The sequence below is a fragment of the Schistocerca cancellata genome, chromosome 3 (genome assembly GCF_023864275.1).
Source record: "Schistocerca cancellata isolate TAMUIC-IGC-003103 chromosome 3, iqSchCanc2.1, whole genome shotgun sequence".
NCBI classification, from domain to species: domain Eukaryota; kingdom Metazoa; phylum Arthropoda; class Insecta; order Orthoptera; family Acrididae; genus Schistocerca; species Schistocerca cancellata.
The window spans coordinates 856,166,264-856,193,057 of record NC_064628.1 but is presented as its reverse complement, the minus strand read 5'-3'; the positions used below and the strand labels follow the sequence as shown (position 1 = coordinate 856,193,057).

The 26,794-nt window shown below is 43.9% G+C and overlaps 1 protein-coding gene across 1 annotated transcript in view; it reads left to right on the top strand.

The window, feature by feature from the left end:
* LOC126176610 (solute carrier family 22 member 7-like) overlaps nucleotides 1-26,794 on the top strand; it is a 158,346-nt gene that overhangs the window by 43,680 nt on the left and 87,872 nt on the right. The window contains exon 5 of the mRNA XM_049923770.1: nucleotides 1,423-1,576. Coding sequence (XP_049779727.1) covers nucleotides 1,423-1,576 — 154 coding nt within the window. The remainder of the gene's footprint in view (nucleotides 1-1,422; nucleotides 1,577-26,794) is intronic.

Below are 26,794 nucleotides of genomic sequence, written 5' to 3'. Positions count from 1 at the left end.
ACGCAAATGATTAGCTTTTCAGAGCATTCACACAAGGTTGGCGCCAGTGGCGACACCTACAACGTTCTGACATGAGGGAAGTTTCCCACCGATTTCTCATACACAAACAGCAGTTGACCGGCATTGCCTGGTGAAACGTTGTTGTGATGCTCCATGTAAGGAGGAGAAATGCGTACCATCACGTTTCCGACTTTGATAAAGGTCGAATTGTAGCGTATCGCGATTGCGGATTATCGCATCGCGACATTGAGACTCCCGTTGGTCGATATCCAATGACTTTTAGCAGAATATGGAATCGGTGGATTCAGGACGGTAATACGAAACGCAGTGCTGGATCCGAACAGCCTCGTATCACTAGCAGTCGAGATGACAGGCACCTTATCCGCATGGCTGTAACGGATCGTGCAGCCACGTCTCGATCTCTGAGTCAACAGATGGGGACGTTTGCAAGACAATAACCATCTGCACGAACAGTTCGACGACGTTTGCAGTAGCATGGACTATGAGCTCGGAGACCATGGCTGCGGTTACCCTTGACGCTGCATCACAGACAGGAGCGCCTGCGACGGTGTACTCAACGACGAACCTGGCTGCAAGAATGGCAAAACGTCATTTTTTCGGGCGAATCCAGGTTCTGTTTACAGGAGCATGATGGTCGCAACCGTGTTTGGCGACATCGCGGTGAACGCACTTTGGAAGCGTGTATTCGTCTTCGCCATACTGGCGTATCACCCGGCGTGATGGTATGGGGTGCCATTGGTTACACGTCTCGGTCACCTCTCGTTCTCAATGACGGGATTTTGAACAGTGGACGTTACATTTCAGGTGTGTTGCGACCCGTGGCTCTACCCTTCATGCGATCCCTGCGAAACCATACACTTCAGCAGGATAATGCACGACCGCATGTAGTAGATCCTGTACGGGCCTTTCTGGATACAGAAAATGTTCGACTGCTGCCCTGGCCAGCACATTCTCCAGATCTCTCACCAATTGAAAACGTCTGGTCAATGGTGGCCGAGCAACTGGCTCGTCACAATACGCCAGTCACTACTCCTGATGAACTGTGGTGTCCTGTTGAAGCTGCATGGGCAGCTGTACCTGTACACGCCATCCAAGCTGTGTTTGACTCAATGCCCAGGCGTATCAAGGCCGTTGTTACGGCCAGAGGTGTTGTTCTGGGTACTGATTTCTCAGGATATATGCACCCAAACTGCGTGAAAATGTAATCACATGTCAGTTCTAGTATGAATACTCGTTTATCATCTGCATTTGTTCTTGTTGTAGCAATTTTAATTTCCGGTAGTGCATAATTACGGCGATGATGGCAGGCAATGTCTTCAATTCCTTTGTCTTGACGCATTTTACAGAAAAAATCTGGGAAATGGAATAATTGTGAAGCAAGCGGATATGCGTTGGTTGCAGGTACGGACGTCGCCCGCTGCAGTTGGCCTGCGTGGTGATGCACGTCGTCAGCAGGTTGGCGATGGTGTTCACTCCGTCACTGATCGTGATGTTCGTCGTGGCGGAGTCGCTGGTGGATGGCGCTGTAGCCGTCATGCTGGAGTCGGCGGTATCTGTAGGTGAGTAGGGGAAAACAATGTGTTGCAGCATCGCGAGAGCGACGTTTAGAAAAACCTTAAAAAGTATTTTTCATGGAAAGAACGGGAAACTACTCTGACAGAGGGCTTCTCCTGTTTCTTTACTCTTTTCTTCCTTGATAAATTTTCTCGAGCTTCCATCCGGGCCACGTGGTTATATGTCCAGGAGCTTCGAGCCGAGAACTACACTCATGCTCATAAATTAAGGATAATGCTGATACATGGTGAAACAACGCTCTGGTGGGGCGGTTTGCGGGTTTAAATGACCTCGGGGTATGACCATGCGTGTTCATTTGACCTGCGGTCGGCGCTCGGTGGCGCTGGCAGCAGTCCACATACACAGAGGTATGTTGATGCATTTCAGAGTACGGGGCAGCGAGTAAGTGTGCAGACGCGTTCAGACGTGCTAATGGTGTGTTGAAAATGGCTGGAAGAGCACATATTGATGACGTTATGAGGGGTAGAGTATTAGGGCGACTGGAGGCTAGTCAAACACAGCAGGTCGTATCACGGGTCCTCTGCGTGCCACAAAGTGTGATCTCAAGATTATGGCAACTATTCCAGCAGTCAGGAACGTGTACAGGCGCTACAGTACGGACGTCCATAGTGTACAACACCACAAGAAGACCGATATCTCACCTTCAGTGCCCACAGTCGGCCACGGAGTACTGCAGGTAGCCTTGCTCGGGACCTTACCGCAGCCGCCGGTACAGCTGTCTCCAGACACACAGTCTCCAGACGACTGAACAGACATGGTTTATTCTCCCGGAGACCTGCAAGGTGCATTCCCCTGACCCCTGGTCAAAGGAGAGCCCGTAAAGCCTGGTGTCAAGAACACACACAGTACATGGTCACTGGAACAGTGGTCCCAGATTATGTTCACGGACGTCCAGGTGTAGTCTGAACAGTGATTCCGGCCGGGTTTTCATCTGGCGTGAACCAGGAACCAGATACCAACCCCTTAATGTCCTTGAATCTGACCTATATGGAGGTCGTGGTTTGATGGTGTGTGATGGGTTATGATTGATGCACATACACCCCTGCATGTCTTTAACAGAGGAACTGTAAGAGGTCAGGTGTATTGGGACGTCATTTTGCACCAGTATGTCCGCCTTTTCAGTGGGTCCCACCTACCTCCTGATGGATGATAACGCACGGCGCCACTGAGCTGCCATCGTGAAGGAGTACATCGGTACAGAAGATATCAGGCGAATGGAGCGGCCTGCCTGTTCTCCAGACCTAAACCCCCTCTTGATCGACCTATTGCTACACGTCTGAAAACCCCTAGGACTCTTCAGGAGCTCCGACAGGCACTAGTGCAAGAATGGGAGGCTATACCCCAGCAGCTGCTCGACTACCTGATCCAGAGTATATCAACCCGTTGTGCGTCCTGTGTACGTGTGTATTGTGATCATATCTCATATTGATGTGGGGGTACTTGCGCAGGAAACAGTGGCGTTTTGTAGCACATGTGTTTCCAAGCGGTTTTCTCAACTTATCACCAATACCGTGGACTTACAGATCTGTGTCGTGTGTGTTCCATATGTTACTATGCTATTAGCGCCAGTTTTGTCTAGTGCCACGTTGTGTGGCACCGCATTCTGCAATTATCCTTAATTTATGAGCATGAGTGTATTGGCGGAGCACTGACTGTCGAGTGCGCGCTGCTGCTGCCCTTATGTGGCCAAGCTACCTTCTGCGAAAACACTGCTACTCACTGCGGTGCCTTATATGGTAATTTTATCGTTGCGAGCCCGCTTGAGCCTTCCAGTGGCTGTGTTCCAAGCTGTGTTTAGCTGCAGAGCTGAGTGTTTATTAATTGTGTTGTCAGTCTTTTATGACGCTACTCCAGAAACTACTGATCCGTTTAATGACAGATGTCTTGTCGAATGCAATTCAGTGTACATTTTCTGTTTCCTGCTGTCGGTGGTTTCTCAGGATACCGCAGGCGGTAGCACCTCTCGTGTTCCACAAGGCGCTGTTTAGTGGTACGCACAGTGTATCCGACGTAAATGTGCCCACAACTAGACGGCATTGTATACACGCCTTGCGTTGGAAGGCTTACATTGTGTTTCAGAGGGCTCATGAGCTGTCGAATTTTTGGCTGGAGCCCCGAAGACCGAAACGATTTTATGTGCCTTTAGGGAACCGGTTACTATTTCCTGTTACTGAGCCACAGAACGGCAAAAACCAAAGATTTTTCACTGCCCTTCAGGTGTGTCCTTGCTAATGTTTCTCCAGAAAGATGGCTTTGCAAATCTGTCGGTTAATGCAGCCGTTCTCCTTCAATACGTTGCGTACCTGGTTGAGCTCGTTTCACTGGTTACCAGCTCTTGATACGAGCTCCGCACAATGTACCATTGTACTCAGTATAGAGCGTTTCTGCTTTGGGTGATGGTAGCTGGTACCTTTCAGATACCGGTCGGTGTGAGTGGTTTTCTTCACTCTCGCTTCTTACATTCGTTTTTATGTGTTTTGTACGGATCACTGATATTTCTGCTCCGTGTTTGATCTATCTCTAAACGAGTGGATTATTGTTCATTATTAATTTCATTCTTCTATCTTTACTTTTTCCCGCGATATCCAGTGTTACCATCCACTCCTTGTCAGAACTTCTACCGTTTTGATTCTTCTTTCGTTTCTGATGTTACGGTCCCAGTCGTGCTTGCACGCAAGGTGAGTCCCAGCACTACATAATAATCTTCAGACACAGATCATCGCTTCTGGCGAGTGTGTGGACGTAAATTAATCTGTAACACAATCAGCCCTTATTGCAACTGCCCTTGCACCTGCACTGCAAGGAAAGTACCTTCACACCAGCCCAGATAATTGTAGCGCGAAATGTTCAATCACTGGTACGTTCTGTTGATGAAACCGTTCAATGCGGACCAGACTCTTCGATATCAGGCTACAACAGCGCATTGTTCACGCTTGTCTTTGGTTTTGTTTCTGGCAGAATCATCAATGTAAGCCATCAAATAGGCTGTTTCCATCATAATGATAACAGTTGTAAGGTAACATATTGTTACACTCGTGATAAAGGTTGTTGTTGTTGTGGTCTTCAGTCCTGAGACTGGTTTGATGCAGCTCTCCATGCTACTCTATCCTGTGCAAGCTTCTTCATCTCCCAGTACCTACTGCAACCTACATCCTTCAGAATCTGCTTAGTGTATTCATCTCTTGGTCTCCCCCTACGATTTTTACCCTCCACGCTGCCCTCCAATACTAAATTGGTGATCCCTTGATGCCTCAGAACATGTCCTACCAACCGATCCCTTCTTCTGGTCAAGTTGTGCCACAAACTTCTCTTCTCCCCAATCCTATTCAATACTTCCTCATTAGATATGTGATCTACCCATCTAATCTTCAGCATTCTTCTGTAGCACCACATTTCGAATGCTTCTATTCTCTTCTTGTCCAAACTATTTACTGTCCATGTTTCACTTCCATACATGGCTACACTCCATACAAATACTTTCAGAAATGGCTTCCTGACACTTAAATCTATACTCGATGTTAACAAATTTCTCTTCTTCAGAAACGCTTTCCTTGCCATTGCCAGTCTACATTTTATATCCTCTCTACTTCGACCATCATCAGTTATTTTGCTCCCCAAATAGCAAAACTCCTTTACTACTTTAAGTGTCTCATTTCCTAATCTAATTCCCTCAGCATCACCCGACTTAACTCCACTACATTCCATTATCCTCGTTTTGCTTTTGTTGATGTTCATCTTATATCCTCCCTTCAAGATACCATCCATTCCGTTCAACTGCTCTTCCAAGTCCTTTGTTGTCTCTGACAGAATTACAATGTCATCGGCAAACCTCAATGTTTTAATTTCTTCTCCATGGATTTTAATACCTACTCCGAAATTTACTTTTGTTTCCTTTACTGCTTGCTCAATATACAGATTGAATAACATCGGGGAGAGGCTACAACCCTGTCTTACTCCCTTCCCCACCGCTGCTTCCCTTTCATGTCCCTCGACTCTTATAACTGCCATCTGGTTTCTGTACAAATTGTAAATAGCCTTTCGCTCCCTGTATTTTACCCCTGCCACCTTTAGAATTTGAAAGAGAGTATTCCAGTCAACATTGTCAAAAGCTTTCTCTAAGTCTACAAATGCTAGAAACGTAGGTTTGGCTTTCCTTAATCTTTCTTCTAAGATAAGTCGTAAGGTCAGTATTGCCTCACGTGTTCCAGTATTTCTACGGAATCCAAACTGATCTTCCCCGAGGTTGGCGTCTACTAGTTTTTCCATTTGTCTGTAAAGAATTCGTGTTAGTATTTTGCAGCTGTGGCTTATTAAACTGATTGTTCGGTAATTTTCACATCTGTCAACACCTGCTTTCTTTGGGATTGGAATTATTATATTCTTCTTGAAGTCTGAGGGTATTTCGCCTGTCTCATACATCTTGCTCACCAGATGGTAGAGTTTTGTCAGGACTGGCTCTCCCAAGGCCGTCAGTAGTTCCAATGGAATGTTGTCTACTCCGGGGGCCTTTTTTCGACTGAGGTCTTTCAGTGCTCTGTCAAACTCTTCACGCAGTGATAAAGGTACAAGTACTAAACTGCCGTGCATGTGTTGTTCTAATGTGTTGTGCAGTGTCCTTCAATATGCATGCGTGTCTGGTGCAACACGTGTGCAGCGGTGGTCAACAGTACGAAATGTGGAATCATATTCGCATTTGCGAATATGACTAAACCATGTCTCCATTGTGCATTGGGGACAATGCTCACGTGGCACAGACGGTCGAGGCGACCGCCAGCGTAAAGTGAGAGATCCGCGTTCGAGTCCCGGCACGACACAAGTTTTCATTGTCACCAATGCACACCGCACTCAAAGTTTAATCCTATTCGCAAATGCAGATATGATAGGAGTCACTGAAAGCCAAAGTGGTAGAATTCAATTTTTCGCACGTTACGATGGAGCTGAATACCTGAGAAGGAATACGCTGTGTTTTAATCTCCGTAACTGCGATTTATTTATGAAACATAAATATGATGTCATACAATTAATGTGAGTTTGCAGTTTTTGCTCCCATTATGCACTTCTCTCTCAGAAATTCGGTTAAAATAATTGCATTATTGTTCTTAACCACCAGAATGTTACCTACTGAGTCTGTCTAATAGCTCAGCAATGTATCCTGTTTATTCTGTTTCACCGTATACACCATCTTCCTCTGCGAAAACGTCAACATGTCCAGGTTCAGATTCCTGAGCCGAACTTGCAGTTGTCAGTTGGTTGCACCGGACGGATGTATGGGAGGAGTGTCACCATGTCTTTCCTTTTTTGCCTCGGTGTCATTGTTGAGACAGATGTGTATTATGGTTTATGCATTTAATGTGAGACATCACTGCTTGACTAGTGTAGGTTTTAACCTAGACTTCAATATGGAGTGCAAACTTCCCTTATAAATACAATTTCTACTTTAATAGCAACTGGACATTACAGATCTAAACAAAGAAAACAATGCTGATAGTTAGTGGCACTGTTACAATGCCTGTTTGATTTTAGAGCGGAAACAAACACGCAAAAAAATACAGAACAACAAGACCATGTGGCCTCGCCGTTTCGGTTATACCACTGTTCCCACGAACGCACTTCACTATGGCGTGAGAGGAAGAATATGTTTGGAGATCTCAAGTGGCTCAATTGCGAGTTATCGTTACACCGCAACAAATTTCCATGCATTATGCGTAAACGGAGTGGTGTAACTCAGAACTAATTTTATTTGTCTTAGACCACTCTGGTTCTCAGCGGCTCATATAAAGGTAGAAGTAGACACACATTTTGTGACAATTTTATTTATCTGCAAACATCGCTCGAAGAGCTCGATTTGTAACAGTTGTTGAAACAATCATCGACTAGGAACGCTACAGACACGACACAGAACGTAGTCGTGTCACACTCCTAGAACCCTCTACGTGTTATGCTCTGGATACAATACATTTCAGTTCTAAAACATCCACACGTGCAAGATACGCAGTTACAAGAACAAATATTAACCGTTGTAGAAATATATACCACAAACCGTTATTTTCGAAAACTTTATTTAAGCCACTAGTTTAAAAGTCTCAATAGCGTCGACTTAGGGCCCCAAGACATCGAATGTCCTTAATGTTCCTGTCGTATACGTACATAATACAGCAACCACCGCAGTAACTTGATACCGTAGAAGTCTTTCGAACTGTTGGGCAGCAGCTGTTACATGTTCGGTGAGCATACACCGTTGGAAAGACTTCTATGGAATCCTTTTTGAATTATATATTACTACCTTCAGCTGCTGACGGGCGTTGATATATATCAACGGGGACAGGTAAAAATGTGTGCTCCGACCGGGATTCGAATCCGGGATCTCCTGATTACGTGGCAGACGCTCTATCCATCTTTTTTTGTGTTTTCGTCGTTGCGGACGTCACAACGACCTCCGTTCAAGTTCGTTTGTTGATCCTTTCACTCAGTTTTTTTTTTTTTATTACAGAGGCCAACCGGCGTTCATCTGAGCCACCGAGGGCACAGAGGATAGTGTGACTGCAGGGTCTATCTCGCTCACGCCTCCCGAGAGACCCACATTCTCACTTTGTATGTCCACACACTACATTCGTAGTGTCCCTATCCAAAACGCCATATCCATTTAAGTATATAGTTGTGGCAATACCGGCCATGACCTTCCTCTTCTGTGCGGATGCAAACATATTACCCGAACTCTTACGGCATTTGGAATGTCTTCCACGAGAAATTGTGTTGGGTAGGGACAGTACGAATGTAGTGTGTGGACATATAAGGTGAGAATGTGGGTCTCTCGGGAGGCGTGAGCGAGATAGGCCCTGCAGTCGCACCATCCTCTGTGCCCTCGGTGGCTCAAGTGGATAGAGCGTCTGCCATGTAAGCAGGAGATCCAGGGCTCGAGTCCCGGTCGGGGCACACATCTTCACCTGTCCCCATTAATGTGTATCAACGCCCGTCAGCAGCTGAGGGTATTAATATATATTTCAAAATTCGTTCTATACGGCTGCAGTTCATCAATGGTGTCTGTTCTTTCAGACGTGTCCGAAAGAACGGACACAATATTCATATAAGTCTATGGAATCCAGTTGCTACACTGGTTGCTGTATTATGTGGATACACGACTGGAATTCTGCGGACTTTCGATGTCTTGGGGCCTGAAGAAAACCCTACTGAGGCGTTTAAACTTGTAGCCTAAATAAATTTTTCTAAAATAACGGATGATGGTAGACATTTTTACGACAATTCGACCGGGCACTGTTGCTCACTCCATATTTTTATGACGGTTTTACGAAATCTTAACCATGTCCAGTCCAAAAGGCAAGTATCCTTAGTAATACGAAAACCAGTTGAGCTGGATATGTAGCACGCTCGCGAGTACACGCACAAACATACACACTGAAAGTGGCTAATTAGTTTTTGTTGTAAGGTAAGGAACAGATATATTTAGTGGTATTTTGTCTCTGCGTGGTGATGTGAAGTTGAACTCGTGGTCGCTGGCCAGTTTGGCCGAGCGGTTCTAGGCGCTTCAGTCTGGAACCGCGCGACCGCTACGGTCGCAGGTTCGAATCCTGCCTCGGGCATGGATGTGTGTGATGTCCTTAGGTTCGTTAGGTTTAAGTAGTTCTAAGTTCTAGGGCACTGATGACCTGAGATGTTAAGTGACCATAGTGCTCAAGCCATTTGAACCATTTTTTTGAACTCGTGATTAGACAAACAGTTAACCTCGTATGTGAGTTCGTAAGTAATATCATAATTCTTGAAAAGTGATTAGCAATATGAAAATTAATGAGATATGCAACATTAAACTGCATACTGCTACGCTCCAGGTGAGAGTAGAGTCTGCTCTGTTAAATTTAAGAAAACTGTCCTGTTAGTAATAATGCAAGCAATCTGACTGCGAGCAAAGCATGAAATATAAGTAACTACCTAAAATGCCTATCCGAAAAGTATGTCACTGTTGAAATGTTAATTGTATCACACGCAAATTATAAATGCGTTTCCTGTTTGCACAATGAATTAACTCTGTACTGCTGCTTTGTCCAAACTATTGAGGCTGCTGCTGCTGTGCTAGTTAAAAACTAAAAATTCAAAATACTAGGAACGCGATACGCAATGTGTGCTAAAACTGTAGAGACATCCACAAAATTTCTGTGTTAATAAATCTCATTACTGCAATGATCATTGTCAATAAAAGTTCTGTTACTGAGAAACTCGAGAAAGCAAAATTATGTATGTGAAACCTGAAATAAAGAGACGAATGCTGATTGATGGAAAAACAATTAAGTAACAGTATTAATAAAACTTTGCGTGACTAAGACAAAATATTTTAACACTGGAAATACTAAAAATTCACTATGCATTAATAGTGGAAAAGTCTGAACAAATTGTCTTTACTTTCTTACAAACACGCATGCTATCCAGCTGTGTAGAAAAATCAGTAACTCACACATTGTTACGTTATCATAAAAATCTCCAATTGTAAATCCCTGACCAAATTAATTATTACGATAAGATGTCTCGCCAAATGAGCTATTACAGTGCTTTTTGAAGTCTTCTGTATGAATTTACAAAATACCTCTCCATAAATGAAAAATAATATAAGAAATTTACTGCCGGCACACAGCACGGCCTAAAAACTTTTTATTCCATCACAAGACGCTATCGCATTCGGGAGGACGACGGTTCAATCCCGTCTCCGGCCATCCTGATTTAGGTTTTCCGTGATTTCCCTAAATCGCTTCAGGCAAATGCCGGGATGGTTCCTTTGAAAGGGCACGGCCGATTTCCTTCCCCATCCATCCATCACCCGAGCTTGCGCTCCGTCTCTAATGACCTCGTTGTCGACGGGACGTTAAACACTAATCTCCTCCTCCTCCTCCCCAAGAAGCACACAGCACGGCCTAAAAACTTTTTACTCCATCACAAGACGCTACTCGTCACCCCCTGTCTCCGTCCCAGACTGCACTCCACTCACAAGCACAGATTCTATTAACAGAACCTCGCGGCGCAACCTGTTTGGCAAAGATGTTGCCCGCTGTTGAAATGGTTCAAACGGCTCTAAGCACTGTGGGACTTTAACATCTAAGGTTATCAGTCCCCTAGAATTAAGAACTACTTAAACCTAACTAATCGAAGGACATCGCCAGCCGCTGGTAGCCGAGCGGTTCTAGGCGCTTCAGTCTGGAACCACGCGACCGCTACGGTCGCAGGTTCGAATCCTGCCTCGGGCATGGATGTGTGTGATGTCCTTAGGTTAGTTAGGTTTACGTAGTTCTAAGTTCTAGGGGACTGATGACCTCAGATAAGTCCCATAGTGCTCAGAGCCGTTTGAACCTAAGGACATCACAAACATCCATGCCCGAGGGAGGATTTGAAGTCGCGACCGTAGCAGGTGCACGGTTCCGGATTGAAGCGCCTAGAATCGACTCGGCCACAGCGGAGGGCTGCCCACTGTTACTCAGTTGCTATTGAAGCTTTACTTTTCCGTGTGACATCCAACCAGAGATGTGTCCAGCTATTATTCAGATGCTATAGAAGCTTTATTTTTCTGCTTGATATCCAAAACGTAACCCTTAGACCATGCATACAGACGGAATCCTGTCACCGTGATGCCTCGTGATATACATTACATGATGAAAAGTATCCAGACACCCCTACGTAATGCGGAATTGACTACTAGATGTCACCAGAGGCGGGCCGCGCCAGTATAAAAGGAGTGTATAAGTAGCAGAGATGCATGAACAGCAACTGGGTGCGTCAAGAGAGCTCAGTGACTATGAACGTGGACTAGCTGTCGGATGTCACCTGAGTAACAAATCCATCAGGGACATGCCAACCCTCCTACAGCTGCGAGGTCGACTGTTGGGTATCTGACTGTGAAACGCAGACGCGAAGCCACAGCTAGAGTTAAAGCGTATGGTAGGCAGACGATACGTATCAGACCACACGTACTGATGGGCAGGTACCTTCGAACATTGCGGAGGGTGGTTGTCAGAAAACCGAATGAAATCAGTGCAAAGAATCATTCTTCAGTCCCAAAGTGCTGCCAGCAGTCCCACTAGCACAATTACTCTCCGTAGGGTGTAAAATAGAATGCAATGTAGTGGTCGAGCTGCTTTTCCGAAGCCACACAAATCTGTACTAACAAGGGGAGGCCAAAACGTTTGGAACGTGGATTTACTGTAAACTTCGTACACTCGTAGTACTCCACGAGGACAACAAAATGTGTAAGCAGTAGCGAGTACTCCTCAAGCGTTATTGAGAAAATCGCAAGATAATTTCGGTCTTCCAATATATACCTGTGAGTGGCCATTTTTACCATGAAGCGGCGGTAGCCGACGATGTAGGCGTAATCATCAGAGACCAAACAGATGTGACTCAACTAGAGATGGTACTTGCAAAATACTGTTCCGCATCGGTTGCGAGGGTAAATAAAAAGAAAAGTAAATTTCTAAATATAAAGCGGCTTGCTAACTTGCCCATTGAGTGGGCGAACCATGTTAATGAACACAAAGCTCTTGAAATGGCATTGACAACTCACCTTTTAAAAATGATAGCAATAAATTGGCAGGAGGTGGCAAGAAAAATCAAGGGAGCTTTGACTGAAAAGTGTCAATGTGGCATAGACCAGTTCCAGAGAATACTGTTTATCAACACATATTTTATCCAAGGCCTACTACATAGCACAGGTTCTCCCCATTCCATCAATGGTGGCGAAGACGATCATGTCCACCTTAGCAAAGTTATTGTGGAAAGGGGAATTGTTTCGAGTGCCAGTGAAGACAGCAGTTTTGGATCCAAGCAATGGAGGAATGGGTCTAACCGATATCAAGTCTAAAGCGATGGCACTGTATGTCAAACGAACATGGAGCATAATGTGTAATGATCCAGGGTGCATTACAGCAAAACTATACGATATTGTCAGGCCAGAAAGTGTAGAGCCGCCGATAAATATACAAAAAATAAGTTTTAAGCTAAAACACATTAGGGAGTATTACCTTGAACGAAGTTATCTCAGCAAAAAGCTTTTAAACTCCAAAAACGTTACAGCAAAGGCGATTTTAGCTGAAAGATGGAAACATGAAAGGAAAAATAACATAGAAACTAAATATGCTGGAATAGCATGGAAAGGGGTCTGGAAAAACATCAGTAGTGATGTTCTTTCTCTGATGTGAGAACAGTGTGGTACAAGGTAGTCAATAACATCATCAGCATTAATGAGCGTCTCTTTGCCATCGGTTAAGTGACACTAACCTCTGCAGAAAACGCCACCTCGTTGATAGTGTGCATCATCGTTACACATGTGGAAATCGGATTACCAACTGGAGGTGGACTAGGGAGAAAATTGCTCAAATAACAAGAACTTCAGCAAACAATGTACCGACTAACATTTTCTTTAGACCACCCTCAGGCAAAAAATAACGCAGTGATTTGGTTAATGAGCAAATATACAAGTTATGTTTTTAACAATATTGGCAGCGATGAACATATTGAATACAAGATGTATATGGCAAATGAATTCGAGAAAATAGTTAAATATAAGAATCACAATAAGAAATATAGTAACATGCTCCGAATTGTCTTCAACAGAATGGGTATAGGTTAGGAACTGGATTCCATGTGGAGAAGGAATGGGTTGGGTCACGTTCCCGACCGTGACCTCACCTGTAAGTCACCCATGAAAAATAAATCAATAGTACAGCAGATACTAGAATATGACCACAAACATCTGGTGTCCGATATAGAGGAAGATCTTGAACCCCCTATGGATGCGTTTAGAAGCCTGGAACTGACAAAAATAACAAGGCAGTGAAGGACTTTGCGATGTCGCTGTTCGCGACTGCTCTTCTGTCCACGTAATTTACCCTGGAAGGAACACACGTCAAGGATTTACTGAATGATTAATTTGGGTCTGGAAAATAATGATCAGGAACCGGCTGCAGAAGAAGAAAATGTGCGTGCTGAACCGCCACCAGTTGAAGATGACAGTGAATGTGCTAAATTGTGCTACTGCTAAAGACTCATCCTTCGAATGCTGTAATTAATGACTGCCATTATCTGTCACCTTATGTATGTCATTTCATTGTAGCCATTTTTGTTACTGTTTCTGTGAAATAGAAAAAAGTGGTTAGAAAATAAAAGTGGTTAGCGTCCAAGCCCCGTAATCATTGCATCGATGGATCGAGTCCCGTTCGTCAGCTTTCTTTTTTATTTTCAACACAGTCATTTTCTTAACTATTTATATTACAGTTGATCCGATTACACGTATTCTTCCCATTATATCAATTGTAATATAAATAGTAAAGAAAATGACTGTGTTGAAAATAAAAAAACTGACGAACGGGACTCGATCCAGCGATGCAGTGATTACAGAACTTGAACGCTAACCACCCGGCTGCCGCCCCTTCATGATAAAAATGGCCACTCACAGATGTGTGTTTGACGACCGAAATTATCTTGCGATTTTCTCAATAACGCTTGAGAAGTACGCGCTACTGCTTACACATTTGTTGTCCTCGTAAAGTACTACGAGTGTACGAAGTTTGCGGTCAATCCGCGTCCCAAACGTCGTGGCCTCCCCTTGTAAGTGCTAAGCAATGCTCTAGGCCGCGTATAGAGCGACGCCGCTGGACAGTCGGTGAGTGGAGACGAATTGTTTAGAGTGATGAATCACGTGATACCCTGTGGCAATATAGTGGGGGGGGGGGGGGGGGGTTTGCGTTCGGCAAAAACCTACTGAACGTTACCTAAGATCATGTGTAGTGTCAACAGTAAAGAACCCTGCAGTTGGTGTTATGATATGGCAATGTTTTTAGTTATTACTGTCTACTGCTTTTCCTGCGCTTAAGGGGAGCCGCAGGTGGTCAAATCCAAAAAATTACGATTTTTTTTGCTACCGAAAATTAATTGGAACATGCATCTTTAATGTAAACTTTGAATTATTGTTCCACTCGCCCTGGAAGTGGAGTTATTACCATTTTCCCCCACGCCTGCAAAGGAAATGGGCGGGCGCTGAATGCATCTAACACCCTCTCTTCACTTCCTGGAGAACTGCTTGGGATTTTCTCGGCCTGTTACGCATACAGCGCCTTATGTTACGCATACAGCGAGTGTGCAATGGTTGGCTACATTGTTTTCTGTGACAAATGAAGCGCTAAGAGCGCGGAACATCGTCTCTTTGCTGTTTACCGTTTCGAATTAGTTCAGTGTTGCGCCTGTTGTTGGTAGTATTATACTTCTTGTGTAAAGCGTTGTTCTGGTTACGATGCCACGTTTTAGTAACCGTGTATATAAGAAGAGGAAGAACGTAGGTAAAAGAGAATTAACACTAATACCAAGTTGCGATACTAAAATTACTGAAACAGTGCGTTCTTCTGCTAAGCAACACATGCCCGGCAATAGCCCTGTGACATCTTCTAGCAAGAAGCTGACTGGTGGAAGTGACAGATTTCGTGAATATGTTAGTGACAGTGATGATATTTTTCATGACTTAGCACAGCCAGAATTGTTACACAAATGTCTACACGGAAAGACGCAGAATCCTAATGAGAGCGTAAACAATTTGATTTGTAAAGTGATTCCTAAAAGGGTGTTTGTAAGCATAAAAACGCTGCACTTTGGCATTTATGATGCAATAGCAACCTACAACCAAGGGAACAGTGTGAAGTGTGAAGTTCTGAAGGCATTAGGATTTACAGCTGGGGTGAACACTGTACGAGCACTAAGAAATATTGACAGAGAAAGGATAAGAGGAGCAGAAAGAAGAGAAAGGCATATGAAGTATGATGGAACAACAGGCCAGAAAAGAAGACAGAAGAGGAAGCTTTTGGAGGATGAAGAAGAAGACCCTGATAATCCATCCTATAGTGCAGGAATGTATTGAGAAACTTTGATAGCCATTTCCCATAAATTAGAATTTTTCGAATATAAGGAACGTTTTCTCAAAATCCACTCAAGCTAGAAAGATGAAATTTTTATACAGCTCTCCTAGTGGTCAAACTTACAGTGTAACACAGCCATTTGGCAATATGTTCAGTAGTTTCATTTCAGTTTAATTATAAAGCAATTATTTGTAAAAAAATTTGGGTAATTAATAAAAGAAATAATTGGAAGGAAACTAGAAAAGATACTCCAAAATCTCTCTGCCATAACTGCAATACTAAACCACTCTATGTGTAAAAAAAATTCAAATTTTTCTATTTGGTAGTTTATTCATAAATGTTCCTCAAACTTAGTGATTTTAACATGGGCAGCATAGGCACCTCCAGCTCCCCTTAAGAAAACAACGCTAAATTCGGAAGCATATCAACTCATTTAACAGCACCTTGTACTGCGCACGGTACAGGGCCACTTAGGAGACGTTATTTGTTTGGATTAGCACGACAACGCACCCTGTCACAAAGCAGCATCTATGAGGCAATCGTTTGTGGACAATAACACTCCTGGAATGGACTGGCCTGTCCATAGTCCATACCTGAACCTAATGGAACACTTTCCGGGCGAGTCAGAACGTGTGCTTCGCTTAAGACTCCAGTGGCCAGCCCCACTTTCTTAATGTGGAGAGGCCTTGCACTGCACTCGACATCAAATGGGCAAACAGATGTAGTCAGCACGACTACACGTAAAGAAACGGTGGCAGTTGACGAGGATAAAACAAATAATAACGCCGAAAGGAAAAACGCTACAGTTAGAAAACCAGTCAATATGAAGCATCTGTATGAAGACATGATGGTATTTATTGAAAATGAATTTTCTGGGTAAAAGATGACACAGCCCAAGAACAAGCGAACTGAAAGTGGAATTACTGGCAAAAGTATCGCAATGCGCTATAAAGCAGGCTTTATTAACTGGCAGTGCAGTTCGGAACAACTACAAAAATAAAACGAGAGAATATTCACGAAACTAGAGAAAACATGCAGATGTGTGGTACTAACCGAGCGACCCAGTAGAGATGCAAGCAAAACGGCTCCTGCAGCTGAAATCACAGCAGAGCAAGCAATTGAACAAAATATTTTGCTCATAAAGTCAAGAACAAATGAAGAGGCAAAGACAGTGCAACAAAAGCTGACGTACTTAATGAACCAGACCAAAGAGAAAATTTGTATAAAGAAGGTCAAGCAAACCGATAATGTAATCGTCTTCGAAATTGCTACATGAAGGGTCATGAAAAAGATAATCAACAATAAAAGGGTGCAAGACAAACTGATTTGTGAATAGCCTAAGATTAAGAAACCTTTAATGATTGTGTGCCACATCCCAGTGGACACAAATGCAAAGACACCGAAAGACACAATACACTTGTGGAACCCTGAAGATGAACTTCCCAAGGAAACATTCGGAAACGGCTTTACAGTCCGATTCAGGACAGAACCAGTGGGAAGAAAAGTGGTCCATCAAGTTACTGAAATGAGAGCCCTCAGGTTATAACAGCACTCGTGAAGCGACAAAAAGTCGGCTTCAGTGAAAGACTTTCTAGTAGCGAGGAGGTGTTTTGAACACCAAGACCTTGGTCATCTGGCAGAACATAAAACATTGTGATAAACAATTAGTAATTTGTGGACATTGTGAGTAAAAAGGCCAGATCAGAAAATACAGCATTAAAAACAAACAAGTGGCAGTGTGTGTGCCATGTAAATACAGATGTAAAAACACATGGGGAAGAGAGATGAATGTTACACATATCAAATCCTCCTAACAAAGAAGAATTTTAAGAACGAATTATGGAGAGGCGTCTCCTGCCATTAGAAAGCAATGAGCACTCTAACGATGCCATAAAGTGTGTTCTATGTGAGGAATATAAATCACCAAATAGGAGGGGGAGGGACGACGAAAGAGCAAGAAATTTCTCCCAATAAGTGGACAGTAAATACCATAGAAGAGAACATGTGACACAGACCTGCGAAAAATCAGGAAAAACGTTTTCAAAGAAAATTCAAAACTATATGGTATAAGACAGAAGCAAGATCACAGACGGTTATAGGAGTGACATTATGCTGCAAGTTATCAGGATTTATTGATAGAAACTGGGTAGTTCTTGGAAGAATGCGACAGCACAAAACCTGAGGAAAATACTGCACTGCCTAAAGAAGTAAAAGATGATTCTACAATGCAGGGTATGAATCAGCAACAAAAACAGTACGAAACCCAGGGACAGTTGATACAGGAAACAAGCATCTACTACAGAGAAGTAAACAATAAAACACAGAGGGGAGCCGGCCGGAGTGGCCGTGCATTTCTAGGAGCTGCAATCTGGATCCGCGCGACTGCTACGGTCGCAGGTTCGAATCCTGCCTCGGGCATGGATGTGTGTGATGTCCTTAGGGTAGTTAGGTTTAATTAGTTCTAAGTTCTAGGCGACTGATTACCTCAGAAGTTAATTCGCATAGTGCTCAGAGCCATTTGAACCATTTTTGAACACAGAGGGGAACAGATCTGTGACATATTTATAAAAGAGTAGTGTAATGGCGACTTCTGCCACAGAATGTATCAGGATGTCGAAATGTAGCAGGAAGACATCAAATGTAGTGGGTGGCTGCCAGGAGGTGCCGTATTAAAATTCAGTGAGAACTTTCCCAAATGATTTACTGTTTCAAACTACAGTGTCCTCGTTCACCTCCGTCTGCGTCACTGGGCCCCGCAATGCTGAGGAAGCACCCCAGCAGCCTGTGATATACAATGCTGTGTCGTGCTGGCCTTGACTGGCCCGCTGAGTTCTGACGATGTCAGGATGGGTGCACCAGCAGCTGACTCAGCGCCCACGATCCTCAATGTCTCCGTGCTGCTCTGCCGGGAGCCGTAGGCCATTCCCGCTGTTGCTTCTTCGTTACTGGCATAGCTGAGATCACGGCGGCAAGCGCCCACGATCCGGCGTCCGAATCTGTGACCCTCATCTCGGGATGTCTTCGGAATTTGTTGCTGGCCGAGACGACTGCCTGCAGTACCGAGCCAAAGAGTGGCGCACCCCTGGCTGGCTGTGGACGTCACATCGGCCTCAGAGGTTCGAAATAATGATCTGCCGTGGAATGGGACATGCCTGGCCATCCAGGAAAGCTGCCACACTTGAATGAATCTCGTTGGAAAACGACACCCATTTGTATGTGGCTGTGCACCTCTGTTTTGCTAATGTGCCGCTCCGAGTCACATATGCACCACAACTGGGTTGCGCCAGTGGGTCCCTTCTGCCTGTAGTTATGCCATGCAAACTGCTGCGTTTACTCTTTTCAGCGTTTCGACGACTCCTTACTTTGCAACCGCTGTTCAGTGTAACTTACTGCAATGTGGCCTGCTCCTGGCTGTAACTTGTGCTCAGAAATGTTGCACTGAATCTAACTTTCCTATCTCAAACTGTGGTGCCGCTACATTATTTCCCTTTTTGGAAAGACCCAGTCCCTGGGTCGACCCTTAACTAGCTGTTAACTTGTCTGGGTCAGCACCTATTTCATATTTCCTTACTACTAGAAAACTTAAATGTGACCTAGTGCTCTTAAAACACATGACATGAAACAAAACGTAAAAATTCCGTACTGGACGACCGATGCCCGATCAGCCCCTTACCTACTCACCTCACGCCCTCGGTATCCAATGCACTGGGACTTGGACTACCCTTGGTTCCCTTTTGGAATTAGCTCTCCGTCTGATCAGAAAGTAAGCAAGACACAACAAAGTTAAGGCTGTGATGACACTTGGCACAGAGGTGCTCAAAATGATTGTTATTTGACGTTGTCTTTCTCTATACCGAGCGACACGTTGAACAAGCTGTTCGGCTGATATGCGCCCCTCTTACCCTAAAATGAACTGGTTTACGGATCTCAATCCATCATTTTATAATGTGATGTTGATATAATACACAGTGATTTTTACAAGTTCAATACCTCTTGTGATGTAATACATAACACACAAATCAGTTTATACATACATTGTATAAGAATGCGGAGAGACGATCTGGTAATGATGGCCCATTGTTCTCACCATCATAAGCTTTTACTTCCCTTTTGTTTAGACACAAGCACTGGCATTTATTGCGTTGGTTGAACACCATTGGTTCGCTTTGTCAGTGTCTTACCTGTGCGACATGAAACGAACAAAGAAAACAACATTTTAGTACAAACGTTATACGTATAGCACGTAATTACATAATACACTTTAGTGCCTGCCTGGTGTGTTGGTCAAGGAGGAACTAAGGATGGTGCATGTAGCTAATATCTGAAACACCATATATCCCTCACTCCAAGCTGAGCGACCTTAAGTTTGATTTTAGAAGTTCACCATTGGGAACAAAGATTTGATACATTTTTTAACGAAACTGACTCTCTTCTAAGTGAGGACTGAGGGCGTCGATAACTAGTCATTTCGCAAATTCATCGCCTTTATATTAATAATGGCAATGAATGACTTACATCCGTTGGTCACTTACTTTGTGACGTTTATGCAGTCACTTAGCAAAAGTTTTTAATAATGTTTTCTAGATAAATCTACTTTAAAAGCCTCATAAAACTAAGTTTCATGTAACTCTCCACTGAGTGTCTTTAACATTAGTTAGCCTTCGAACTCTCTCTCTCTCTCTTATACGAATACACGAGGCAATATTAACTGTACTACTTAGAAGACAGCTTAACGAAAGGTGAACTACATTTGTAGCATTTGTAGATCTGAATAAACCTTTTGACAATGCTCTAAATTTCTGAAGGTAGCAGGGGTAAAATACAGGAAGTTAAAGGCTGTTTACAACTTGTACAGAAACTAGACGGCAGTTGAAATGGCTCTGAACACTATGGGACTTAACATCTGAGGTCATCAGTCCCCTAGAACTTAGAAGTACTTACACCTAACTAACCTAAGGATATCACACACATCCATGACCGAAGCAGGATTCGAACCTGGGACCGTAGCAGTCGCGCAGTTCCTGACTGTAGCGCCTAGAACCGCTTGGCCACCCCGGCCGGCATACGGCAGTTATAATAGACGAGGTGCATGAAAAGGAAGTAATGGTTGAGAAGGAAGCGAGACAGGGCTGTAGCCCATCGCCGATGTTATTCAGTCTGTACAATGAGCAATCAGTAAAGTAAACCAACGAAAAATTTGCTGTAGGAATTAAGTTTCAGGAAGTAGAAAGAACAACTTTGAAGTGTGCCGATGATATTGTAATTCTATTAGAGACAGCAAAGAATTTGCGAGCGAAGTTGAAAAGAATTGACGAGGAGTATATAGGATTAGTATCAACAAAAGCATGGCAAGGATAATGGAATACAGTCGAATTAAATCAGGTGATACTCAAGGAATTAGATTAGGAAACGAGACACTTATTTACGGGTTTCGTTATGTGGCAGAAAAATGACGGATGATGGCAGAAGTAGGGGTTAAAAAATCTAGACTGTCAACGGCAAGCTTTCTGAAGAAGAGACATTTTTAACGTCGAATATGCGTTCAAGTGTTAGGAAGTCTTTTCTGGAAGTATTTGTGTGGAATGCAGCTATGAATGGAAGTGAAACGTGGACAATAAGCAGTTTAGATCAGGACAGAAGGTTTTGAAAGGTGGTGTTACACAAGAATGATGAAGGACAGATGATCAGATCACGTAGCCAATGAAGAAGTGCTGAATCGAAATAGAGAGAAAAAAATATATGACGGAACGTGATTAGAAGAAAAGATTAGCTGCTAGGACACATTATGAGACATCAAGGGATCACCAATTTAGTATTGGAGGGACTTGTGGGAGGTAAAAGTTGTAGAGGAAGACCAAGAGAAGAATACAGTAAGAAGATTTCAGAAGATTCACAAGGATGTAAGTAGCAGCAGTTATTCGGAGACGAATACTTGCGTCTTCACATAACAAAATTATAAGAAACTTCCAGGCAGATTAAAACTCTGTGACCGGCCGAGACTCGAACTCGGGACCTTTGACTTTCGCGGGCAAGTGCTCTGCCATCTGAGCTACCGAAGCACGACTCACACACGGTACTCACAGCTTTACTTCTGCCAGTACCTCGTCTCCTACCTTCCAAACTTTACAGAAGCTCTCCTGCGAACCTTGCACAACTAGCACTGCTGAAAGAATGTTGCATAAGTAACGTCTGTCATACACTGAAAAATCATCATTCTTTCATACCTTAGAACTGCTGTGTTTAGTCCCTATTAGTGCTGAGTTATTTTTACATTCCATAATTTAATATTTTTTTACACGAAAAAAAATCAAAAACAAAAAATAACATTTTAGTACACACATCATACACAAACTATGTAAATAAATAATACACTTTTCTTGACTAGCTAGTTTGGCTGAAAGGGAAACTAAGGACTGTACAGTGCACTAAAATCTGCAGCAGCACAAAATGGCACTCTAGCAAAATCACATACGGCTAAGGGTATGCTCAATCTGAAGCAGATTCTGTCTTATTCTGTATCCTTGGTTTCCTTTCAGCTAACTTAACTCTGTTAGCTGTAGGGAGCCGCTTACCTCCAAACTACAGCGCATCGTGGAACTGACGCATAAAGATCGTAGCCACAGGCAAAAAAAAATAATAAGAAAAAAACACCCTGGATGCTGCTAGTTTAGATTTGTAGACACACTCTAAACAATTTAGCCACAAGTATGAAAATATGTCGCAAAACATATGTCCCTAGCCCCCTGAACCAATTTCAGTATGTCAACTGACAACTTCGAATAACAAGAGCACAACTTTCATCACTTTGAAAACACGCAGTTTCACGTTGTGCATGTGAGATGAGTGCGTAGAAATTTGCCTGTAATCGCATTATAATAACAACACGCACTTAGTTCCTGTCAGCTGCTTTATGTTCTCTACAGCCGTTTTTATTTTTGTGCTTTGTTGGTAATATGAAATTTCTCCGAGGCAATTTATATGATCTCTGCATTATATGTTAATCTGATCGAACTCTGGTTTTGGTCGTATAATATTTTGCTGTATAAATTTAATGTATATGTTATGTAGCCTTAAGCTGTATGTGGACTCAGTATTATTCATTTGTTTGTTGTTATGCTAAGTGTTGCATTTTATTTGTAAATGTTAGTGTACACGGTAATATGGAAGTGTATCACGTGAAATAACTTAAAATAAAAAAGCGTGACATTTTAAATTTAGTAATAAAATAAGATGCTGATTTTGATATTTCAGGGACGGAATTGACGGATATCAGAAACCGCTCATGTATCAATTGCATGTCATGCATTGGGATACCTATAGGATTGGTGTCCGCGTGCTTGTGTGTTCAGATGTTTCCCAGCTGGAAGCACTCGTTGCTTTTTGCAGTACTGTGCTGCCTTATATTACTACTGTTCTGCAGGTAAGATGATGGGTATATACGAAGGCCTGCTGATAGGCGATTTGAAATTTAATATTACGAGTAAGTTGAAAACGTAAGTAATGTCAGACTTACTTGTTGTTGCAGAAGTATGAACCGATATGCAATATCGATGTCTCTTCCTTTGTGCGTGTAATAAATTGTACTTCCTCTTCTGTAACCCTTTTTTGTGGACAATATATAGAGGTGCATCTCTCAAGGAACGTCGAGCACCCTTTTTCATGCTGATGTCGGTGGCCACGTGTTGTGGCGTGACATCGAAATCGTTGACGAGCCGTTATCATTCATGACCGCTGCAGTGTCGCCGACGTGCACATCTCTCCCAATGGGGTTTCACACGCTATCTGATTTAAAGTATCCGGAGACATACTGAAACCGGTTCTGTCTTGTCTTGACTTGTCCTACTTCGCAGTAAGTCTTGTAATTTATTTCTTGGGGTTTTCGTGGTCCTTTTTGTAGTATGCCGCCGGGTGCTGAGATCTGGATGCGTCACTGCGACCAAAAAAATCTTGCTATTGTTTTACTTTGTAACGACAGTGCGATTTTGTAAATATTTCTGATCATTTTTAGGCATTAGCAAGATACACAACCTGGCCCCAAGCAACATAGTTCATTGTTATTGAAACCTGGTTGGTAGGTACTCAGAGAGCGCACAGGATAAGGTTATGATTGTGGATGGGGCTGTAAACAGTTAATGTGAGTTGCACAATCAAACACACAACTTTATTTTTCTAAGAACCACTTGTTTACACATTGTTTTAAAAGATCACAATTAGACAATACGGCTGAAGGCCTAGTTAAAGAAAACTTGAGATGCTTTCTGGGCTGAAGGCCCAACACCACACCAAAAGCAAGAATGGCTCAAGGCCTGGCTTAGAAATCAAAAGCAATTAAAAATAGAAGGTAAAAATTTAAAACAAACATGCAATTGAAAACAATTAGCGGCTGAAGGCCTACACTACACATCTTAAGGACAACTATAATTAAAACACATCAATAAACATTTTTTTCTAACCAAGAAGTTTCTTTTTAAAGTTACAACAGAATGGCCAAAAGCGTAATTAAAGAAATATTAACTTATTGCACGCCTGAAGGCCACAAAGAAATTTGAAACAACTGCTGAAGGCCTGCAAAAAAAGTCAGACAAACAATTTAAAATAAAACCATTCCTTCTTATAAAAAATTTTTCCTTTGAAGAATACACACAGCTGAAGGCCTTATAAAAGGGGTCCACGTAAATCCTCGGCTGAAGGCCAAACATAACACTTTGAACGACTAACGGCTTAGGGCGTGGATTACAAACAATATCAGATAGAACAAATTTTCAAGAAAAACCATTTTTTTAAAAAATAAAATCAATATTCAAAATTTTAATTTAACGCGGCTGAAGGCCTTTACGTAAAATTAAAAAAAAACTGAATTAATACATGGGCAAAGGCCTCCTTCAATACTTCAGACTAAAATGAAAATCACAATCTAAAACAAACAGAACAAGTGGTGCTCAGAAGTGTTCCAAGTGTCAGCCTGAGAAGGTAGCTCAAACGTAAGATGAGATGAGAGAGACAGCCAAGAGTTGAAGTTAAATAATCGGATGGCCATCCAAACTAGAGATGGCCCATGGGCCAACCAACAAGTTAAACAATTCTCTTCCGTCCGACCAACAGCAGAACGATGGAAAATATCGGCTGAGGACTAGGATATGAACAGCACTACAACTTCAGAAATTGGCGTCTAAAAACAGCCAAGGGAACAAAATATGAACCAAACAACTTAAAAGGCTGTCGAACTACATGACTGCTGGACAGCATCAACACGAAGAGAAAAGGCACACTGCCGGAAAACTATGTAAGCTACCAGGGCAGGTAACTGGGGCGTTAATGGCCACAGGGCAGAAAATACCGCTAGTGCACTTCACTGGCAAGTAACAGTCAATCTACACTCCTGGAAATGGAAAAAAGAACACATTGACACCGGTGTGTCAGACCCACCATACTTGCTCCGGACACTGCGAGAGGGCTGTACAAGCAATGATCACACGCACGGCACAGGGGACACACCAGGAACCGCGGTGTTGGCCGTCGAATGGCGCTAGCTGCGCAGCATTTGTGCACCGCCGCCGTCAGAGTCAGCCAGTTTGCCGTGGCATACGGAACTCCATCGCAGTCTTTAACACTGGTAGCATGCCACGACAGCGTGGACGTGAACCGTATGTGCAGTTGACGGACTTTGAGCGAGGGCGTATAGTGGGCATGCGGGAGGCCGGGTGGACGTACCGCCGAATTGCTCAACACGTGGGGCGTGAGATCTCCACAGTACATCGATGTTGTCGCCAGTGATCGGCGGAAGGTGCACGTGCCCGTCGACCTGGGACCGGACCGCAGCGACGCACGGATGCACGCCAAGACCGTAGGATCCTACGCAGTGCCGTAGGGGAACCCACCGCCACTTCCCAGCAAATTAGGGACACTGTTGCTCCTGGGGTATCGGCGAGGACCATTCGCAACCGTCTCCATGAAGCTGGGCTACGGTCCCGCACACCGTTAGGCCGTCTTCCGCTCACGCCCCAACATCGTGCAGCCCGCCTCCAGTGGTGTCGCGACAGGCGTGAATGGAGGGACGAATGGAGACGTGTCGTCTTCAGCGATGAGAGTCGCTTCTGCCTTGGTGCCAATGATGGTCGTATGCGTGATTGGCGCCGTGCAGGTGAGCGCCACCATCAGGACTGCATACGACCGAGGCACACAGGGCCAACACCCGGCATCATGGTGTGGGGAGCGATCTCCTACACTGGCCGTACACCACTGGTGATCGTCGAGGGGACACTGAATAGTGCACGGTACATCCAAACCGTCATCGAACCCATCGTTCTACCATTCCTAGACCGGCAAGGGAACTTGCTGTTCCAACAGGACAATGCACGTCCGCATGTATCCCGTGCCACCCAACGTGCTCTAGAAGGTGTAAGTCAACTACCCTGGCCAGCAAGATCTCCGGATCTGTCCCCCATTGAGCATGTTTGGGACTGGATGAAGCGTCGTCTCACGCGGTCTGCACGTCCAGCACGAACGCTGGTCCAACTGAGGCGCCAGGTGGAAATGGCATGGCAAGCCGTTCCACAGGACTACATCCAGCATCTCTACGATCGTCTCCATGGGAGAATAGCAGCCTGCATTGCTGCGAAAGGTGGATATACACTGTACTAGTGCCGACATTGTGCATGCTCTGTTGCCTGTGTCTATGTGCCTGTGGTTCTGTCAGTGTGATCATGTGATGTATCTGACCCCAGGAATGTGTCAATAAAGTTTCCCCTTCCTGGGACAATGAATTCACAGTGTTCTTATTTCAATCTCCAGGAGTGTAATAATTAATCACAATATACGAAGACGGCTGCAAGATTTCGCTGACTCCAACACATCGTACATTGCTGCTAGCCCAAATGGTCCAGGGAGCAACAACCCAAAAATGAACGAAGAGATGTCACAATAGCTGAGGTTCCATTACAGGTTAACTAATCACTCAACTTCAGCGTCCAGGTACAGTGTCCAATGAAAATTGTCGCTCTCGCAGCTAGCAAAATCAAATGGTTCAAATGGCTCTGAGCACTATGGGACGTAACATCTTAGGTCATCAGTCCCCTAGAACTTAGAACTACTTAAACCTAACTAACCTAAGTACATCACACACATCCATGCCCGAGGCAGGGTTCGAACCTGCGACTGTAGCAGTCCTGCGGTTCCGGACTGCAGCGCCTAGAACCGCACGCAGCTAGCACCTCACGATCCGACAGTGCATGCACGTCGCCAGCTGTCCCAGCCTGCCCTTGCGCCGCGGGACATCCTCGCTGCTGCGTCCCAACCGTCTG